This window comes from Panthera leo, chromosome A2 (genome assembly GCF_018350215.1).
Source record: "Panthera leo isolate Ple1 chromosome A2, P.leo_Ple1_pat1.1, whole genome shotgun sequence".
Lineage (NCBI taxonomy): Eukaryota > Metazoa > Chordata > Mammalia > Carnivora > Felidae > Panthera > Panthera leo.
The window spans coordinates 26,190,492-26,211,306 of NC_056680.1; the positions used below are offsets into that span (position 1 = coordinate 26,190,492).

The 20,815-nt window shown below is 49.6% G+C and overlaps 1 protein-coding gene across 1 annotated transcript in view; it reads right to left on the reverse strand.

Annotated features, from left to right (window-relative positions):
- Positions 1-20,281, reverse strand: part of ACOX2 (acyl-CoA oxidase 2) — a 30,123-nt gene extending 9,842 nt beyond the window's left edge. Inside the window, exons 1-13 of the mRNA XM_042929816.1 lie at positions 20,257-20,281; positions 17,690-17,872; positions 17,129-17,291; positions 16,763-16,914; positions 16,241-16,348; positions 14,089-14,208; positions 13,660-13,775; positions 12,818-12,990; positions 10,426-10,588; positions 9,079-9,269; positions 7,460-7,639; positions 5,870-5,975; positions 1,069-1,286 (exon numbers count right to left, since the gene is read on the reverse strand). Coding sequence (XP_042785750.1) covers positions 1,069-1,286; positions 5,870-5,975; positions 7,460-7,639; positions 9,079-9,269; positions 10,426-10,588; positions 12,818-12,990; positions 13,660-13,775; positions 14,089-14,208; positions 16,241-16,348; positions 16,763-16,914; positions 17,129-17,291; positions 17,690-17,849 — 1,850 coding nt within the window. The 5' untranslated portion in view covers positions 17,850-17,872; positions 20,257-20,281. The remainder of the gene's footprint in view (positions 1-1,068; positions 1,287-5,869; positions 5,976-7,459; positions 7,640-9,078; positions 9,270-10,425; positions 10,589-12,817; positions 12,991-13,659; positions 13,776-14,088; positions 14,209-16,240; positions 16,349-16,762; positions 16,915-17,128; positions 17,292-17,689; positions 17,873-20,256) is intronic.
- Between the last annotated feature and the right edge of the window lie 534 nt (positions 20,282-20,815).

A 20,815-nucleotide genomic window follows, 5' to 3' on the forward strand; every position in this document is an offset into this window, starting at 1 on the left:
GTAGGGTAAGACACACACACACACACACACACACACACACACACACACACCATACCACCCCATATAAAACGGCATCATATTTCCTCAGAAAAGGTTGCGTTCTCAAGGCAGCCCATTTTTCACTTATGGACAGTGGTGACTGCTCTGTATTATTTTAATTTCTTTCTTCCAGTGCTCTGTTCAGGTTGGGGCTTTGGTTTCAATGTGTTTAAAGTGATCATTTACATTATATATAATGTAACAGAATGAAAGTATTGCATTAATATGTCATGACCCTAAACTACACTGCATTATGTTGCATTTAAGAACTATTTGTATTATTGTTTTATGAATCAGTGTATGAATTGCTGAGTTAAAAAAAAAAAAAATCTCACCTTGGAGATGAGGAAGGATTAAAATAAGTTTAGTCAACTTAGTAGGAACTCACTTAAACACATTCAACAAAGACTAGGATGCGTTTGAAATAAACAGTAGCCCCACCTTAACTTTCATACAGTTGAAAGCGCATACTCTGGGGTCAGACAGGCCCCAGATTGTATCTGGCTCCTCCCTGGCTGACTGTGAGACCCTGGGCAAGTTACCTAACTCCCCTCAGCCTGAATTTCCTCCCCAGTGAAATGGGGAGATTAACAGTATTTGTTTCAAAAGGCTATAAGGACTAAATGAGATGAGGTATGTGAAAGCTTTTGGCATAATGCCTGGCACACATAAATGTTCCTTAAATGTTAGTCATGATTCAGACTCATTAAAGTTTACATATTATGAATATGTGGTATGCTTCCTTTAGGTACTATTCCTATTTCCTTTACAATGTTGAAGAGTTCAATTGAGATAGTGAGATAATTTGTTTTTAAGCATTTTTATTCCTAATTTTTTTTCTTTCACTAATCCATAATGCCTTATGTTGATGTAATCATGCTAGAGTGTAAACCTCTCCAGAGTGGTTTGCTGCTTTTGCCAGACCCTACTTAGCAAGATTTTGGAGCTGAAGGTTTTGGAGTTTGAAGTGAACAAAGGGTCTAGGGCTAGTCTCTGAAGATCACCATGGTTTGAGGGCCAGCCACTTACCGGATGAGGGGGAGCAGATCCAGGTAGGCTGTTCTCACCGCATCCACTTGGGCCCCAGATAGGAAGCCATCGTGAAGAAAGTCACCCGAGTTTGTCAGGATGCCATGTAAAGCATAGAGGTCACAGAGGCGTTTGAGCACCTGCTGAATTGCTGGTTCATTTTCTAGTTTGTCCAGAGTTTCTGTAAAATTCTTTACACTGACATAATGGCAGTGTGCCTAAAAGACACAAAGATACATTAGCTTCTGATTTCTGACCTCAGAAGTCCTGGAAGCTTAGGAAGACTGCTGGAATAAGCCCCCTGTGGCCATGTGTTTCCCAGTGGGCTGGCAGCTGCCTTTTCTCCTGGCTGTGGGTCTGACTGAGCCTTTTTGATGGTGTGTGTGTGTGTGTGTGTGCGCGCACGCAGGCGTGTGCTTATGTTGGGGGCTTGTGGGCTCTGGAGCTTGGCCCTTAGCTTCCTTATTTTATTTGGGGGAAATTTCAAATAGATTTGAAAAGTAGAAAGAATACAGGGGTATTGGAGGCTGGCCTGGAGACAGTGGAGGACAGTACCACTCTTCTTAAGAAAACAGCTATTTATTGTTTGCCATGTTCAAGGCAGTGGTGTGTGTGTGTGTATATATGTGCTTGTGTACGTTGTGGAGGAGAGAAAGTAGAGGCTCAAGATAGACACAAAATTTATCCCAGCTAGAGAGTAAACTCTGTGAGGTAAGCAGGGCTGTTATTTAGCCCATATCCAACAATCTTGCTTTGTCACTGGTTAAAATAAAACTTTCAGGCTCCTGGCTGGCTCAGTCGGTGGAGCATATGACTCTTGATCTCAGGGTCATAGTTTCAAGCCCCACATTGGGCACAGAGCTTACATAAAAAGCATAAAACTTTTGGTACAAGTTGGTAAGTGACCACTGCCCTCAACCCTGTGAGAGCCCCTTGGGTCAGCCAGGATCCTTCCCTGGGACTTCCTCCTCCCCACAGCTCAGCAAATAAAGGATGAATGCCTGACCCAGCAGGAGACTTTCAGGCCTCTGCCTCCATTAGGCCTGAAGTGCTTTCTGACTGGCCCTTGCCCCTGCCCTACCAGTTGTTAGGTATTTTGAATATTCCACTTCTCTCCAAGACAAATCACACTATAGTTATCAGGTAAGGTATATGAATTCCATGGGGGCAGGTGGGTAGGGAGGAAAGGAGAGCATATTAAATTCTTCTCAAATCTTTATGTATAGACAGATTAGCTGGTGATCTTGTCAAAATGCAGATATCCGGATAGCTTCCCAGTAAGGCCTTAAGTAGCTAGGCTTAGACTGTCTTGAGGGTTCAAAGAAATTTACTCAGGGGGACGAAGAATGGGAAAGGCCATTTGAGGCAGGGGGGATTTCCTGTGCACATGGCTGTACTTGCAGGAGGCTGCAAGCAGTCTACTGAGGGGAGGACAGACTGTACACATTAGGGCAGGTGGGCCACCCGGGACCTGGGTCAGTAAAGGGCTGTGAATGACATGGTTGGTGATGTGGAGAACAAATGCAAAAGAAATGTAGATGAAATTAAATTTCCTTATAAGTTGCAGCCCATTGACAAGTACTTGAGACAGGCCGAATGTGACATTCCTCCAGGAACTTCCAACTGCCTTAATGTTAATACCTTACTAGAGGAAAAAGCCTTAGCTTGACAACAGCCGGGTCTTCAGGATCCTGTAACTTACGAAAATCCTTTCGGAAACTTCCTTTGTGTCTACCCCTCCCAGTTTAAAAGTATATAATCACTCGCTCCTTACAACCCCCACGGCAGCTCTTTCAACACGTGGGTCCTGTCCCCGTGCTTTAATAAAACTACCTTTTTTTGCATCGAAAACGTCTCAAGAAAGAATTCCTTCTTGACCGTTTGCTCTTTAAGCCTGCTTCAAATCACATCAGTCAGGGTTTCATTTTGTGGGGGTCAGAGAACCACCAAAGTCTTCCACAGGGAAGTGACCCCATCAGGTTTCTCACTTTGGGAGGGATCTGGCTTTCCCACGGAGCCTCTGCACGCGTGTGAACACCACCACTTTGCCACCTGGACCTGGTGTCGTCACAGGCACGCAGAGTTTGCAATATTTGGAGGTAGAAGAGGGACAGATGTGCTCTGCTGCCTCTGTGGAGTCAGACAGCCCTCCGTGCTCAAACTGGATAGACCCTGCTCCCCTGTTCTAAGCTGAGGGCCACATCCTTAATTTCTCAGGACCATGGGTTGTGGAGTGCAGTGATCAAAAAAGAACTGCCTGAGGGCCCTGGCCTCTGCTTCTGTGACAGGGTGAACCCCACTTTGGCACCATGCTCTGAACACAGTGAACTTTATTTACTTTTTGTATATGTTGGTTTAAATCTTGCATCGTGCCTAATTTGGGTGAGGGGGTGGGATGTGTTGCATTGCCAGGTGCATCTTTAATTTTACATGTATTAACTCATTTAATCTTCATAATCATCATAAAAGGTAGGTACTGTTATGAGCTCCATTTTGCAGATGAGGAGACTGAGGCACTGAAAGATTAAATTCCTTGCCCAAGGTCACATGGCTAGTAAGTGGTAGCAACGAGATCCATATCAGAATAGTCCACCTCCCGGTTAAGAGTCTGTGCTCTTAACTACTACGCTGTGTTGCCAAAGCCATTAGAGACCGAGGCTGGATTATAGTGGGTACCAGCATTTGCTCCAGTGGTGCTAGGGACTGACATCTCTCCGAGGCAGGGTCTCAGATTATAGGGTGAGAGCCCATCCATCAGAGCTTAAAGTTCCTGTCGATGCCCCTTTGTTTTACATACTGGGAAGTTACAGGCCAGAAAAGGAAGGACAACCAGGGGTCAGTCACATAGAGAGGAAAGTCATACAGAACTTAGGCCAGGGCTTGTTCCTTGTCCACCACTCTGCCACTGTCCCCAGTCCCCTTGTGTTGTTGTCACTCTCTACCTGCATATTTCTGGTTTCTAGATGGGACCCGGTGGGTGCTTAATGTTCCTGCAGAGTACGTGGTTCTTCCAAAGCACGAAGCTCAGACATTGCAGATTTCTCTGCCCATTATGACTTTGGAGACTTATCTTGGGCACCATCTCCCCAGGAAGCCACTTTTCTTCAGCTTACAATGGCTGGGGGAGAAGGGACTTGCTCTTCTCCTCTAGACTGGCTGAGCTTGGTGCCCCTAGAACTTGGGGATCACCTCCCTCCCTCACACACAGTGGCTCTCTGGGGACACGGCTTGCATCCATGAGGGAAAAGAAAGCAAAGCAAAGCGTCATAACTATTTCCTACCTCTGGGACTTCATTCCTTTTAGTTCTGTTTCCTCATCCTTAAAATGGAGATTATGCTACTCTCACCCCCAGGGTTGTATGTGTTAAATGAGGTAACCCTGGCACGCATTGTCTGGTTCTTTGGAAGGCAGGGCATAGGTTTGGAAAATGGATGAATAATGGGTAGCTGTGGTTCCTTTTTTGGTAGTCTGATGAGAGCACAGCCTCGGCTCACCCTCCTCTGTGTTAATAGGACATTTAGCATAGCAGGGAGTGCCCCTGCGGTGGACACAGCCCAGTGGATGGTGGCAGAGTTAATACCAGCACCAGCTGATGTGGGAGGGGTGGTGGGTCACCAGGTGGCGCTCATGCCCAGCCTGCCGAGTGAGGGCTGCTACCAAACACTTCTTTGGGCTTTCCTGCCATTTCCTGGGCCTGATGCCTGAGGATTGAAGTGTTCACCATGGGTTTTCCAGCTGTAGGTAGGGTCAGAGTGCCAGCTGCCTAAGCTCGAGCTCTTTCTCACCCCGTTACTCTCTGAGACTTGTTCCTTACTTCTGCGCTCTTAATATGTCTGCATCCACTCACTTTTCTCCATGCCCTCTGCCAGGTTCATGGTTGGGACCACCCTCAGTCCTTGCCCAGACTGCTGCTGCCTGCTCCTGACTGGCCCCCATTGCTCCCTAGGCAGCCTGCATGTCTCTTCTACAATGAAACTCTCATCACCTCACTCCCCTGATACAAAGTCTGCAAAGATGTCCCATTGCAATGAAAACAAAACCAAACTTCTCGCAGTGATGCAGAAGGTCCCAGGCCTAGCCTATCTTTTCTCCTCCCCAACCTGCCTTCCTCTTCTGCTTTCAGGCTTCCTCCTGTAGCTCCTCCTTGAGGATCTGTATTTTCTCAAGCACCATGCCTTTTCTTGCCTCTTCCTTCTTCACCTGCTGTTCCCTTTGCCAGGAAATCTTCGTTTCCAAAACCACAGCCTCTACCCTTTGGCTGGCTAATTTCAGCTCATCCTGGAAGTCTTGGCCTACATGCCACTTCTGGGAAGACTTTGTGGTCCTCAAGCTGGGTAGAGACGTACATCTCTGGGATCCTGTGGCAGCCTGTGTCTCACAGTGCCCAGCCCGATGCCTGGTGTTGAGGGGGTGGTCAAATATTTGCTGACTGAATGTGAATTATGCACAAACACAAAACATAGTAGAAATTGAAACAGACATCTAGGGATTGCCTGTGGGGCTAAGGGGAGACTTAACCTGCTTTTCTATCTGGGAGGAAATATTTGAACAACCTGAAGCAAATCCAATAACACTGCCTCATTACATTTTTTTTTTCCCTAAGAGCTGTCAGCAAGATTGCTTTGGAGTTAAGTCCTTTAATTAAAATACCCTGCACAAAAGCCTTGGAAGTGAAATGAGGGCAGCCACTGAGCAGGGCTGGGGAATAATGGCAGAGCTCAGATTTTCTCAGCATGGTGGCCTGCTGGGGAAACCAAATAGGCCCCTTTCAGTTGGAGCTTCAGCTGATGGGCAGCTCACCTTAGCAGCCTGGACGTACATGACAGTGGTCTGGTTCCATGCCTCATACCTGTCAGCCCCGGACTGCATCAGAGTCTGCAAGTGATGCACTGAGTCCTTTATGAGCCTGAAGGCCAAAGAAAAAAAGGTTCAGCTTCCTGACTGAGTGGGAAAGGGACTGGTGGAGTTTGGTCTCAGGCTGCCTGGGGTCCCTCAGAAATAGAAATACAGTAATTCCCATTTATTGACTATTTGTGTTATAAGGCTAAATGCTACACATTATCTCTTTAACTCTTAAAAATTTTTTTTGAATATTTATTTGGAGAGAGAGAGCTTGAGCAGGGGAGGGGCAGAGAAAGGAAGAGAGAGAGAATCCCAAATAGGCTCCAGCTCGTGAATCATGAGATAATGACCCGAGCCTGAGCTGAAACCGAGAGACGCTTAGCCAACTGAGCCATCCAGGTGCCCCTTTCTTGAACCCTTTTAAGGGTAGGCATTCCCAATTTACAATGGGGAAAACTGAGTCCCAAACTGGTTAACTAACTGGTCCAGGGTCACATAACTAGTAACTAACTGGTCCAGAGTCACATAACTAGCAGCTTAACCTCTGACCTGTAAAGCCTGAGCACTCTAGGGCAGGCACTGACCCTCCTTTCTAATGCAGACACCATCCTGATACCAGTAACTTCTGTGGCTGAGCAAAGACAGTGGTTTTCCTGTAAAGGCTATTGAGGCCTGTCAGTCACCCAGTCTGTTTCAGGTTCTTCCTAAGGAAACTTAAAAGGCAAGAAAAGAAAACCAAACAAACCCTTGTTCTCCAAACCACTAAATTGGTCATTTGCCATTTACTTAACCTTTTCCTTTTATTTTCTATTTCCTGACCATCCGCTCATGATCCTTGGAATTTGTATGCAAAGCAAACTGTTTATTAAGCGATATTTATTTTTTTTCTTGTCAGGGAATAGATAAACAGATGTCACATTGAGGTCCAAGCAAAAGTCAGTATAATGGCATTTTAATTACCCTGAACAGCCTTATTTTGCACTCTCTACCTCCCCTAACTAAAATATTAGATCTGTGAGGCTTAGGCTTTTCTTGACTGGTTTACTAATAGATCTGTAGTACCTAGAATAGTGCCTAGCACATTGTAGGAATTTAATATTTGTGGAATAAATAAATGAATGTCCAGAGTTGCTCATGATTTTGAAACAATTATTAACTATCCTGGGAACCACAGGTTGGGGTATTAGGGCCTCTATGAATATTGGTGTTTACTTTTATTTATTTGTTGGTATTTACATACTGATGTGGTACTTACACATGGTACATTCGTTGCATTGTAAATCACAGTAAAAACCTATAGATATAAAAAGTTCCTTGCACTGGCCAGAGGGGTGATCTCCCACTAGCTCAACGAGGATGGGGAAGTGATGGTGGCTGATGGATGTGACTTCCCCTTCTCTGCCCACGGTGACAGGAACTGAGAGGACTGAGGTTGGGGAAGGGGGTGCTTTTTAGAGGAGTATGCATGAATGCTCACCCATCCCATCCCAAAGGCCCTAGTGTAGGAAGGAGCCCGTCCCCAAGTGGAATGGCCAATTTCTTGCTCACCTGGCTGCCACGTGTGCCCAGGCCGTGGTGTAGAGTTGTGGGTGGAGGAAGTCAGCTGCTTTCTGGGCTGGGCACCTGGCCAGGTCAGGTGCAGTCAGGTACGCAACAGACTGAGGGAGAGACCTCTGCGATGTGGAGTCTTGGGATGCCTGAGCTAGCAGGTAGTTTTTCTCCAGAAACCTGGGGGTGGGGGGTGGGGGTGGGAGCCAGTGAGCAGCGGGAGCCCTGTGGGATAGACCAGCGCCCCTATCTCCAAAAACACACACTCTTAGACTCCCTATAGGAGAACCAGGACCATGCAGTTTCTTGCCTGGTCCCTCCTGATGGTTATCCTCACCCCAAAGCCCTCCCCCCCCCACCTCCCCAGCTGTGAGGCCCTCAGGGCCATGCACCCTGAGACTGTGGTTTCTTCCACAGTGAAAGGAGGCTGGAACTGCAGAGCTGGGTAGACACTCAGATCCTGAACCGAAACCTTTCTGGTATCTGAGCAAACAGAATTTATTCTTCTGGTTAGGATCTTGTGATTTGGGGATTTATGCTGAATTGTACAGTGGCAGCAGAGATTAAATTTTCTTACTTGAGAAAGGATAGGTGTAAGAAGGCTAACACGAGTGGGAGAATTACAGGTGACTCTCGGCTTCTTTCCTGTGATGATCCAGTGCTTATAGGCTCTGGGCTCAGCCAATCCTGGATTCCCAGGCAGCTCTGTTGAGACCTCTGTGATGCTTGTGGAAGTTACTTCACCTCCCTTGGCCTCAGTGTCTCCATATTTAGATGGGGATAATAATACTCACCTGATAGAAGGTTTGTGAAAACTGAGAAAATATTTGTATTGCTTTTATAATGTGGGACACAGAATTTCTAATACATGATACTGTATCCCCCTTATAATTAAAAAAAAAAAGCACCATAATACTACATATTATAAATTTTTTCAAGAATATTATATAGCCTGTTTGCTAGCAAGCCCTTTCTCCTTGCATGGGGAAACATGTGCCCTGTTGAGTCACCCGAGGATAGATAAATGTGAAAGGCCTGGTCAGTCCGAGCCCCCACAGACAGAAGAGAATGAACAGAAGCCACCACTTGTCGGTCGTGAATCCTGGGTCCCTTCCTGCCTCTCAGGTGGGAGCTTCCGTGAGCAGGCCCTGTGCTAATCCTGAGGACAGTTGGTGGGCAAGGCCCCAGGAGATCTGGCTCACCGAGAAGAGACACTCGGATGGTGTTGAGTGGGAGGGCCAGGGTGGGCATCTAAGCAGCGCCCCGCAGAATGAGCCGCTTACAGCAGCAGGCCCAGCAGGCCAGGCCAGAGTATTCGGGGGAGGGAAGGGAGCCTTCGTGAAGCCCGTGCTGGGAAAGAGGAAACTTGGCCAGCTGGGGAAGGGAGGTGGGGGGAGTGGGGATGGGGGCGGGCAGTGTAGCATTTTCCCACTAGCAGTGGGGAGCCACCGAAGAATGTGAAGCAAGGGAAAGCTGCACTCTTCTCCAGCCTTCCTAAAGCTCAGGATGGGCGGGATCCAGACTGTGTGGGTTGGTTGGGTGGTCTCCGCATGGCCCTGCCCAGCATCCGTTCCCACCATGGACATCGGCTGCCGCTTCAACCCACGCAGGGGCCTTACCTGGCCATCTGCAGGTAGAGCACAGTGTTGTCACCCTCATAGGTGCAGGCGGCTGTCACTCTGGCGACCAGTGAGGGCAGGCCACTCAGCTTCGAGTAGCCATGGCCACCGCAGGCTTTGCGGCACAGCTCAGTCCCCCAGCTGCACAAGTCTGACACCATGGCCTTGATTCCTGAGCTCAGTGCATGAAGCTGTGAGAACAGGGGGTCAGGGCAAGTAAGGGGGCCCTCCGGTAACAACCATGCTTACCGCTCATACAACCTGCTATATGTCCATGACAACCCCGTGACATAAGATTGTTTCCTCAGCTCTCAACTTTATGACTGAGAAGGCTGAGACTCAGAGATGTTATGTGACTTGCCCAAGATCACACAATGACGCAATGTAGCTGTAGTAAAGACAAAGGAAAACTGTCCAGGCCAGTGTCTCCAGGATCCCTGGAAGAGGGTGCTTCCAGGACTGGGCTCACCATCATCCAGGAGTTGCAGATTTTGCTGGTCAAGTGGGGTTGTTGGAGAGCTGTCCTGTGAGAGTGGAGGTCCACCACCAGCCCACTGGCCTGGGTTGTACGAGGAGCTTCCAGGCTGCAGACCTGGTTTGAGCTTTTGGTTCTTGAAAGCCTTTAACCTATCTTTCAGACTTTTAAGTCCTTGGGAGGAAGGTTATGTTCCTTAACCTCTCTGTGCTTCACTTTCCTAATCTGTAAAATGGGAATATAAAATGCTGCCTGCTCTACAATTGAGAATTAATGAAGCTATGCTTATGAAGCCCAGGGTCTGGTGGACTAAATGTTACAGTATATCTAAGTCCTTGGTCCTTTATCTGAGACCCTTGGGGCCGGATGTATTTTGGAATCAATGTTTTTTGAATTTTAGAAAGCTAAAGCAGGGCATTTAAGGTAGATTATATATAATACTCAGAAGAGTCTGGGGCAGCCTTAGTGATCAAACTCATTAATATTTCTGCTGCAAAATGTATATACGTCCAGTGGGATAAATCAGATCAATTCAGGTCAAATTGTGCCACCAAATGTGTTCTCAATGACTGTAATTTTGGGGGGCTTTTTAGATTTCAAATACACACCAGGGATTGTGCTCCTGTGTTGTATGTATTATGTGTGATTATTCCCTCTAACATTTTTGGAGCTTTCTGGAGGCCAGATGTAGGTGGATTTATATGTCAAGGTACAGTTCACCCTGGGTGCCCTGGGATGTTGGAAGGCTGAGAGGAGATAGTAGAAGGAGCCTGTGGGAACAGGGCTGTGGCTGCATCCCAGTGATGAGAACAATTTCAGCCATTTCCCAGCTCCTGCACCCCACCCCTCCACCCCCAGCAGACAGCAGGTACCTCAGGCAGGACGCTGAAGTCTCTGTTCAGAATGGCATCATAGGAGCTGTGGAAGAATTCCAAGAGGTTTTTTGTCAGGAAATGGAATGCATAGACTGTGGCCAGCTGAGGAAAGAGTTTCTGCTGCTGTGTCTGGTGGTCCAGGACTTTTGCCTCTGGGTCACTGAGTGGAAGAAAAGAAGAAGGTTTAGAAGATTGCTACATGCCACCTCCCCACTTCCCATATCCCCAGTCCCATAAAATACTTAAAAACTGATAGCTTTTGTGGGGGGGCACCTGTTGGTTAAACATCTGATTCTTGATTTCAGCTCAGGTCATGATCTCATGGTTCAAGCCCCACATGTGGCTGACAGTGCAGAGCCTGCTTGAGGTTTTCTCTCTCCTACTCCCTCCCTGCCTCTCTCCCTCGCTCGCTTTTGCTCTCTCAAATAAATTTTAAAAACCTGATAGTTTTTTATAACTCACTGCAAAACTTGACCTGAACTAACATGAAGTTATTAATGATCTTAAAATTCTATCTAACATGAATATCCACAAAATTCTCTGCAGAAATATTGACATGTTTGCTTATGGATGTTGCCCCTTATGGGGGAAGTTTACAAAATTACAGCATATGCACCATATTATCCTGCTAAAATCTGAAAGTTATGAATTCCAACATATTTGGTCCCAAGGATTTCAAGTAAAGCGTTGTGGTCTTGTACCCCTGATGATTTGAAACTTGACCTTTCAAAGTCCAGGTACACATTGTATGTGCTGGGAGGTACATCGAGCCTAATCAGTAACTCTGAGGATGTGAACTTGGGTCTGATGGAATCCTAAGGTAGGGACTGTATTTGCCTTGTCTGTTGCTGTGTCTTCAGTGCCCAAGACTGTATCCAGCATGAAGGGGCCTGGAATAACTATTTTGTGGATTAAAAGAAAGCATGAATGTGAGGAGCCTCCCATGGCTCTCTGGGAGGAACCCAGGTCAGCAACCCCTCACTTAGACACATACTATTATAACCATACTTGGGACACTTCTGCAACCCAGAAAACTGAAGTCTGGATGGGACGGCAGCAGCACCTTTCCCTGGCACCCCTGTCCTCCAGAGAAGACTCCCTAACCCCAGGAATCTGAAGCCCGGGCCAGCACAGGGACCCTGGGTTTGCCAGAGGAAAGGGTCCTGGGCTACAGGCCTGGCATGCTTTGTTGCTTTTTACTCTTAGCACTGCCCTGAAAGATTGCTCTTGTCACCCTGTGTCGTAGGTGAGGAAGTTGAGGGACAAAGAGGTGGGGTGACTAGCATAAGCTCCCACAGCTGGCAAGTGGCCTAGCTGTGGTCCACCCAGGTCTGCCTGGCATCTGACCTGCAGTGCATTTTGCTTAGACTGCTGGATCCTTCAGTCCATGGCATGAAACATCGCCAGGTTCTTGGGCTGGAAGTTCTCTCATCTTCACATTACAGGTGAAAAAAATGAGGCCCAGAGAGGGCAAAGGACTTGCCCAGGGTCACTTGGCAGAGTTGGGACAAGAACTGGCAGGTTGAAGCCCATCCCTCAGCACCACTAGTTGAATCAGTTATGGCTGTACCTCCCCTGCCATGCTCACTGGGGCACCATATGCTCAGCTCCATGTTGCCACATCCTGGGTGCATGTCCCCATGTGGGACATAGTGGTTGTATATTATTTTCTGTTTACAGCAAAATTATTTGCCGTTTACAGGCAGTCCTGTATTTTCTTTTGCTGAATCTGGCAATTGTGTGCATTTCCACAGGCATGCATATGCATGGGTACACATACACATGTTAAAAAACAGAGAGTAGTTGGCTATTTGGTCCCATAGGGCAGAGGGAGGATTAGCTTGACACAGTCACATACAACAAAATGGATCCAGACTTGGACATACCACAGGATGCTGACAGTTCCAGCCAGACAGAACCGACTTCAGCCGTATACTGTCTGGTATGACAGTTGGGCTTTTCCAGACACAATCACTCACATCCTGACAGAACAAACTCAGGAGCCACAGTCACCTGCAGTTTGGCAAGCGGCTGACCCAGACACATTCAGCTGGTCATAGCCGGGTAGGACCCAGTTGGACTTGGACAGACAGACTGAGTTAGATCTGATGGTCCAGGCCAAAGACAAATGATCTCACAGAAACCCCATGGGGTCAGACACTGACAGACACAGGATGGGCAGCCAATCAGCCAGGGGTTAGAGGGAGCCAACAGAGACCCTACAGACATGGCCAGATGGGCTAGGTCTGGGCAGGTGTTGCGTGTGTGTTACGGGGGTGATGTGTATTCCCAGCACCCCACTCTGGCAGAGGGGTGGCAGCAGGGGGCAGGTGCTGTGGGAATCAGAGCTAGTTCTGTCTGTAGTGGTCAGCCTGTGGGTGCATCTTGCCTGGGCCGGAGGCGGGACTGCCGGCGGATGACCGAGTAGCGAATGGCGATGACACAGGCCTTCTGCAGAATGGGTAGTACCTCGCCCCAGAGCAGATTCACCCGTGTTATCACCATGGAAAGGTAGTTGATCTGCAATTTTCCGAGCTTGAGGTAGGTGCCATCTGGCAAGACCTGGTGGGCCAAAGGCAGGTGTTGAGTCTGAGCCAAGACTCCCCAGACTGTCCTATACCCATAACTATGGGCTTCATGCCCTGCAGGCACCACAGTCCTCAAACCGCTCACCTGGGACAGATGGCCGACTACCAGCCAGAGCGTGCTGGTGTGGCCACGCTGATTGTTAAACACACCCGTGCTTTTTGCGAAACAGCCACTGCCCTAAGTGCCTTGGTTCACAGCTCCTCACCTTGGACACCTAGGACCTCCCCCACATCCACAGCTTAAAGGTAATGCCTGGCAAGATGGGGACATCCAGAACTTCCTCTAACACCTGGCCAGTGTCCGGTCTGTGATTGGCTGTGTCTAGGCCTCACTGCAGGTAAATACGCTTTCACTCTCAGCCCTTCCCTCTTCTCACATTGCTTTGCCACCCTACCCCATGACTGCTCTACCTTCCCATTTACCCGTGGTAACTCTGAGGCTCAGGTAGGCCAAGTGACTTGCCCAATATCACACTGCTTCTAAACTGGGTTTTTACACAGATCTGTGGGATACCAGAGCCTCTCTGAGGTGGGGTCTGCTTCTCTGCCCTATGGGGGAGGACCCAGAGACAGCAGCAATCTGCAGGGGGCCACCATCCCCTCTCCAGGCAGCATAAGTTTGCAGCATCTCCAGGACCCCCACCTGTGTAAAGCGACTCAGCATGTTGTCTCTGGGGATCCGCACATGGTCCAGTCGCAAGAAGCCATGGTCTGTATAGTCAAAGCCCATCTTGGGCCCGATGTCTCCAACAGTGATTCCTAGAAGGAGATGGAGACGGGAACATCTATCAGCCAAGTACTTTGTGTGGGGTACCACACACACGTTCCAGTTCCTCTGAGCCTCACGGCAGCCTGTGACATTGGGGTTTTATACCTGTTTTGCAGGGGACCAGGCTGAGGTCAGATTGGGTGCTGATTCTTGCTTAAGTTCACCCAGCCAGTTAGCATGAGGGCTGTCCAACCGGACTCCTCCCTGACCAAGGGAGACATGTTCTAGCTTCTCCCATGACCTCTGGGGCCTTAGGACAGGGAGGCCGTCCTGGCAGGGGTCCTGGGAGTCACATGGGCTTACCTGGCAGTGGGGTGTGGTCCTCAAGGCTCCGGATGGGCACAATAAAGGCGTGCATTCCCTGCCGGGCTCCTGAGCAGATCAGCTGGGCCTGGACCAAGGCGTGGGTGGCTGACCGTCCCACTGAGGGCAGAAACACGAGAGGCCCAGCATGATCTCTGGTGTAGGAGGACTTGGTGTACAGAGCAGGCAGGCTGACTCTCCTCATCAGGAGCCTGGATGTGGGTCCAGTCTGTAATGGGTTAGGAGGACCAGTGTGGTGGCATGGGGCAGGGCAGGGCACTCTATGAGGCCAGGATAGGGTTTGTTTGATCTGCCTTCACAAATGGTGTGGGTCAGAGGAGGATGCACAAGGAGCCTGAAGGGTAAGGGGTATTTTCCAGGGGAGGAGGGCACACAGGGCAGGGAGGGCAAGGCAAAGGGAGCGGTGTGCTCAGAAGCTTGAGGGCTGGCTTGGCTTTGTGGGGCCAGGAAGAGGAAGAGATAGCATCTAGGGTAGCAAAGCAATGCTTTTTCAGGATATCCCTTGACTCACCCTGACTCCTCCTTGGAAGTGACTGGAACAGTCCAGAGCACTTTAATGGGATTGTCTGGCTCTAGAGTGCACTGGGTTGGAGGGCTTTATGACAGCCATTCGGTGGCTGGAGGTTCAGGGGTTCTAAGTGTCAGGTTTGTGGAGCAACCACCCCACAGTACACAGGCACAGTACACAGGGTCGGGAGGCTCAAGGAGGCTGCTGGAGATATTGAGTCATTTTCTTGGGAATCTGGGAGATAGGGTCTATACATCAGAGCTGCAGGAGTGCGCATGTCAGGATCCGTGGTGAGAAAACTGGTCCCTTACCACAGGGAGAGGTGTGCTCTGTTTCCCTCTCCCCATCCCAGCCGATGGGCGCCTTTGTGGCCTCAAAAAGTCACTGATCCCAGAGAGGGGGAACTGCCCCCCAAAGAGCCAGATAAATCCAGCAGTGTTTTGCAAAAGGCACTGTGGAATGAGCAAGCTGTTTGTTTTTTCTGTCCTCAAAAGTCTATAAATGAATCTATCATCCACCTAATAATAATGAATACAGATAATTGCCATTTCTCAATATCCAGGTGGTGCCGGACCCTGTGCTGATGCTTTCCAGTTCTTGCAGGGCAGGTATTACCGATGAGCCCCATTTTCCAGGTCAGGAAACTGAAGCTCAGAGAGGAGAGTGATGTGCTCAAGGTCACTGGCCAGGAGGGGGCAGAATTGGGATTTCAACCTAGCCTGATTGCAAATGTGGTTTCTTTTTTTCTGTGGCTCTGACATCAGACATCTGACATCCATTCCCTCCCTCTCTCTCATTGCGCTCTCCTGTAGCTCCCTTATTTCTCGGAATTCTCTCTGTCTCAATCTTTCTCCCTCTCTGCTGATCTCTCGCCTGTCTCTTTGTGTTTAGTTGTATTCCTCATATTCATTGTGTTTTCTTCCCCATGTAAGTGTTCATCAAATGGGTCTGGAAGTGCCATCGGAGGTGTGTTGTCACATCTGGGGAAGAGGGCTTTGGTGGTGCCCCCTCTCAGGAAATCAGAGCTTCAGGGAAGCAAGGTGTGGTCGCCACCTGGTGGCCACCGGGGGCAGTGTGGTGCCAGTGACCCGGCTCTGAGCCTGCCTTCCTCCGTGTCTGGAGCAGCGGCAGGGAGCGATGTTTTTCTAACTGTGTGATCGAATGGAAGCCTAATCATTAACCTGGGCGATGAGAGGACCTGGGGTTGTGGAGAGTGCCTGGGACTAGGCTGTGGTTCTGTGATGTGTGTGTGTATGTGTGTGTGTGTGTGTGTGTGTGTGTGTGTGTGTGTGTGCGTGCGCATGCGTGGCGTCTGTGTGGGGGCAGCATGCTTGTGAGAGAGGCCTTGGCCCTCATTCCCCACAGTTGAGTTGGTTTCCTCAGCTACTTCAAAGTTCCCTTGGAGGCCTCTCAGCTGCTCGCTGATGAAATTATTCACATCCCACCTGTTTAAAGTGAGACCCTGAAGTTCAAGAAAGTGAATTGATTTGCTCAAGGTCACTAGTCTAGACCAGGGCGTCAATCCAAGGTGCACTGGAATCAGAGCCAGTGCTATTCTGCTGTCCAACTTTGTTCTCACTGGGGACAGATAGGGCTGGCGGGGGGGGGGCGATGGATACTCACGGTCCCCAGGCCACCATTTGGTGGCAGTCATCGTGGGGCTGTGTATCACAAACTCCTGGGTGGCTGCATCATAGGTGGCTTCAGTCTCCAGGCCCTGAAGATATGTCCCTTGGAATCAAGGAGGGGAGTTAGACATGGGGCCAGGGTAGGCATCTCACCTGGGGAGGAGTGTCCTGGTGGGCCTGGAACTGCCAGGCACCCGCCTAGTCTGGGGTGGGGGGAGCTTCCTGCTGTACCCTCAGGCATCTCTCCTCTTTCACCTGTGGGCTGTGAGGGGGACACAAGGCCAGCCCATGACAAGGGATGGTCGCTGACATTTCCAGAAGGAATGACTTGCCCATTGCTAGCTCATACAACCTGTTTGTGTAAATTAGAAAAAGGTACCTCCTCCTTCAAGACCCTTGCCTGCCACCCGCTGGAATGTTTTCACATGAAATCTGTACAATGTCTGACCACTGAGATGTGAATGGGCTCTCCGGAACCTTGCACAACCTGTACACAGCGTCAGGAGCCCTGGCTCACCGTGTCCCAGTTCTGTCTGGGCGTATGTTGTGATAATCTGTAAATTATTGCAGAGTGGGGCCCATTTGGCAATCTGCTCCTCTGAGCCCAGGCTCCTGAGGGCTTTCAGGAAAAGGCTGTGTATATTTAAGGCCACTTCTCCAGAAACGGCTCTGTTGGGGAGAGATGCAGTGGTTGAGTAGTGCCTTGGAGACAGGGACCCGGTACCATCAGCCTGGCAGCATGCAGGAGGGAAGGGGCACCTGCCATCCTGCTTTCCCGACAGCCACTGCCTTTAAAGTAGGGGAAAATCACTCATGGGGTTAAGGGCTTCCAGGTGATCCCAGGTAGATTCCTCTCTGGTGGGGCTACCCTGGGAGTGAGTACCTGTAAACGTAAAATAATTCAGGACTGTTTTCCGACCAGCCCAGGCACTTTGCTATTGTCTGGATGTGGAATTTCCTCTGAACGGCGGCCTCATAACATTCATTCTGGGTCATGAAATAATTATCCTTCAGGCTGCATTTTGGATCACTGTGGATGATGCTCTCTTCCAAAAAACAAAGAACAGAAGGCTTAGAGATCTGGGTGAGGTTCCTGGCACCTTCAGATCTTCCCACCCGCTTGCCTCATGGACGTGGAAAGGAAGTCAGACATTACTATCATTTTACAGACACAATGACCAAGCACCCGAGGAGGGAAAGTGACTTGCCCAAGATTACAAAGCTATGCAGTGGCAGAATAAGGACCAGCACCCAGGTCTTCTGCTGCCTAGGACTCTTCTATCCTTCAGGTGGGCTCAGGGAATACGAACAGGTTTAAGACGTCTTTAGAGCCCAAAGGAATGAATCTCTAACGGTGAGATTTTGAGATCAAATTTGTTATTTGAAGTTGGGACTGCTAGCGAAGGGCTCTTCTTCCAAGAAAAGCATCCCAGCCTCTTCTTACCAACTTTCCTCCGGAGTGCAGTGTTCTCGGCTCCGCCATCAAGGATGTTGGTGAGCCGTTCCACGTTGAAAGACTGTATGTTCCTCTCACACTCTATGTCGGGGTGCACTTGCCTGCTCCAGGTATCCCCCAGGGACACTCGATGCACTGGGCTGCCCATCCTAGCTGGGATCTGCTTGGTGCCTGAGGAGAGATACTTCTGGCCTCGCTGCTCTGAGCCTTGGTGGTTGTGGAGGCCGTGGGGGGTGGGGGGGTTGCTAAGAATGTGTGCAGGGTTTGCTGCGAAGAATACAGGTTCAGCCTGGCTGTGGGGGATGCACAGGGGTCCCAGGGGGAACACAGGAAGTGTCCAGAGCTTAGTGTCCGTCAGGGGCTGCTCAGCATAGGGAACTAACCCCCCTTAAGTATTTGAGTGCCACCGTACCCTACCGTGCTGCCTGCGAGCACTTGGCTGGAATTGCATGCAATAATTGCTCAGTAAATGGTAGTTCAGTACCTGTTTGTCGAGATTTGGGCAAGATCTGATCACAGAGCTCATGCTCTATCCACTGCAATGTGTGTTCACAAGAATTGCCTGGGGGAGTTCTCACAAAAAGTCAGTTAACTTCACACACGTAAAAAATATTTTGGTGAGCTTGAGCGTGTGGCCTCTAGCCACACAGTGGGAGGTGGCCAAGAGTTGGACAGGGTCTGACCACAGAGCACATGCTCTATCTGTGCTATGGCCCTGCCAAGGGGACTCACTGTAGGGAGGGACCTGTGGTCGTATAAGTCTTGGGCTCATTTGGCCCATTTCTGTGAGCTTTGAGGGGAGGAAGCTTGCCTCTGACCTGGGAAGTGTTCCCCCTGGGACCCTGTGCGTCCCCCACAGCCAGGCTGAACCTGTATTCTTTGCAGCAAACCCTCAGACTCTCAGAAGCTCCTCTCACCCCACTGTAAGACAACCACCGGATATGGTCCATTCTGCTTCTTAGGTATCTCAAATCCATTTGTTCCATCCCCATGTCTATCCCCCAGGCCGCTATCACCTCTCACCTGGCCTCAGTGTCTTGACTGTCTGTTCTCCTGGCTGCCAGGCTGAGCTCTTAAACTGTAGTCACGTTGTTTCCCTCTGCTGCTTGGAATTTGTCCCTTAGTGTCCACTGCTTGTAGAAGAGAGTCCATGCTCCCTGCACTGCCCTTTGTCCTGTTTCAGCTTACCTCCACACCTGGGTGGGGACTACCCCTCTCCTCCTGCCCTGTGCCTCTGCTATTTCCCCCAGTGTTTTTTTTTTTTTAAAGGACTATTTTGTTTTTTAAATAATTTTTAATGTTTATTTAGTTTTGAGAGAGAGACAGAGTGTGAACAGGGGAGGGCAGAGAGAGAGCGAGATAAAGAATCTGAATCAGGCTCCAGGCTCTGAGCTGTGAGCACAGAGCCCAATGGGGGCCTCAAACTCACAAACTGAACCCTGAGATCATGACCTGAGCCAAAGTTGGTGGCTTAACGGACTGAGCCACCCAGGCATCCTCCCCCTGGTGTTCCTGGTGAGACCCAGCCTCTAAGGACCCTTCCTCTAAGAAGTCTTCCTGGTGACAGCAGCACCCCTGGAAGAACTGAGTGCCCCTTTGCTGTCCCCTGGGGGCTATTAGAGTAGACAATATGGCTTATTTACTCGAATGTCCCCCTTCCAAGGCAGGGAGTGCCTGGGTGACCACTTCTGCTTTTCCTTGGATCCCATGAGCTTAGCTCTCATGTGACTTGCTGTAACTCTTTCCTGCAGGCAGCCACTATTTTGATTCCCTTTCTTCTTCACCACAACCCTACAGATAAGGTATTGTTTTTACCATTTTACAGAGAGGTCAGGAAGGGAAGGAAGGAGACCCTGTAAGGTCACGCAGCACATACGGCAAATGGGATTCGTATGCAGGCTTCCAAATCAAAACTCCTGAGTAGATGGCAGGGCCATGGGGGGTCTGACAGGGGGCCTGGAGGGTTCAAGGAGCCCCTATCATCTGCCCCCACAGAACCCCTGCAAGGTTGCCTCAATGGTCTCCTGTCTTCCTGCTCTACACTCTAACGGCTGCTGTCTCTTCGCTGTGCTTGAACAGCCCAGGCCTCCCCAAAACCAGCCTCTGCCAGGCTGTATCCTCTGCCTGGAACTCTTCTTCTGGAACACTCTTTCCACAAATGTCCTCTTGGCTCTCTCATTACATCCTTCAAGTCTTTGCTCAATATCACCTTCTCAGTGGGGCCCACCTGACTGCCCTCTTTAAAATCCCATGCCTCCTCTCCCTGCTCTACTTTTTCTTCTAACATACAAGGTAATTTACTCACTTATGTTCTTGTTTATTGCTGCCTTCCCTATTATAGGGTCAAGTCCAAGGGGGCAGGGGCCATTGTCGCATTACCCTAGCATCCTAGGGCCTGGCCTACAGGCAGGGTCTAGGAAATAGGGGTAGAAATGAAATGAAAGCAGTGCTCAGAGTCATTAGGAGTGCGGGAAGGGTCATTACTCAGGTGGGACAGTCCTTAGTCCCCAGTACTCAGGCTCCCAGTCCCTCCCCTGTCTCTCGGCCCAGCTCACCTGTGTCCTGTGTCTGTCCTTCAGGCTTGACCTGGCCTCTCTAGCGAAAGGCCTAGGTTTCCTATGGGTGGCCCAGCCCCTTTCTCCTCCCCTAGGATGAGCTGGAACAGGAAACACTGAAGGCAACACTTGGCAGAATGTCCACTCTCAGTTGCCCCTGGTTCACTGTTGCCAAGCTCAAGTTTTTCCCCTGCCCCTCTGTCTTCAAGTGGGTGTGACCATGCTGTGCCAGAGCCAGAGCTGTCCAGGAGGATTTCTCCATGGAGCATCAGCCGCTGAGCCTCATCTTCCTCTTCCTCTCTCCACCTGCCTGGCCCTATGTCTCAGAGCCAGTTCCCAGGAACATGCAGAGATTTGCATTCTGTGCAAGGAAACACCACCGCCCTCCGCTGGAGTCCAGAGGCCTGGGTTCAAATCCTGAAGATTTGACTCTGAGTTACTTCACCTCTCTGAGCTTCCCTTCCCTCGTCTATAATTCACGGGGTATAAAGGAAAGCTCTTGGTAAACTGTGAAGCACCAGGATTTGTAACTTGAGACTATTACTGTTTTCTTGGTTCC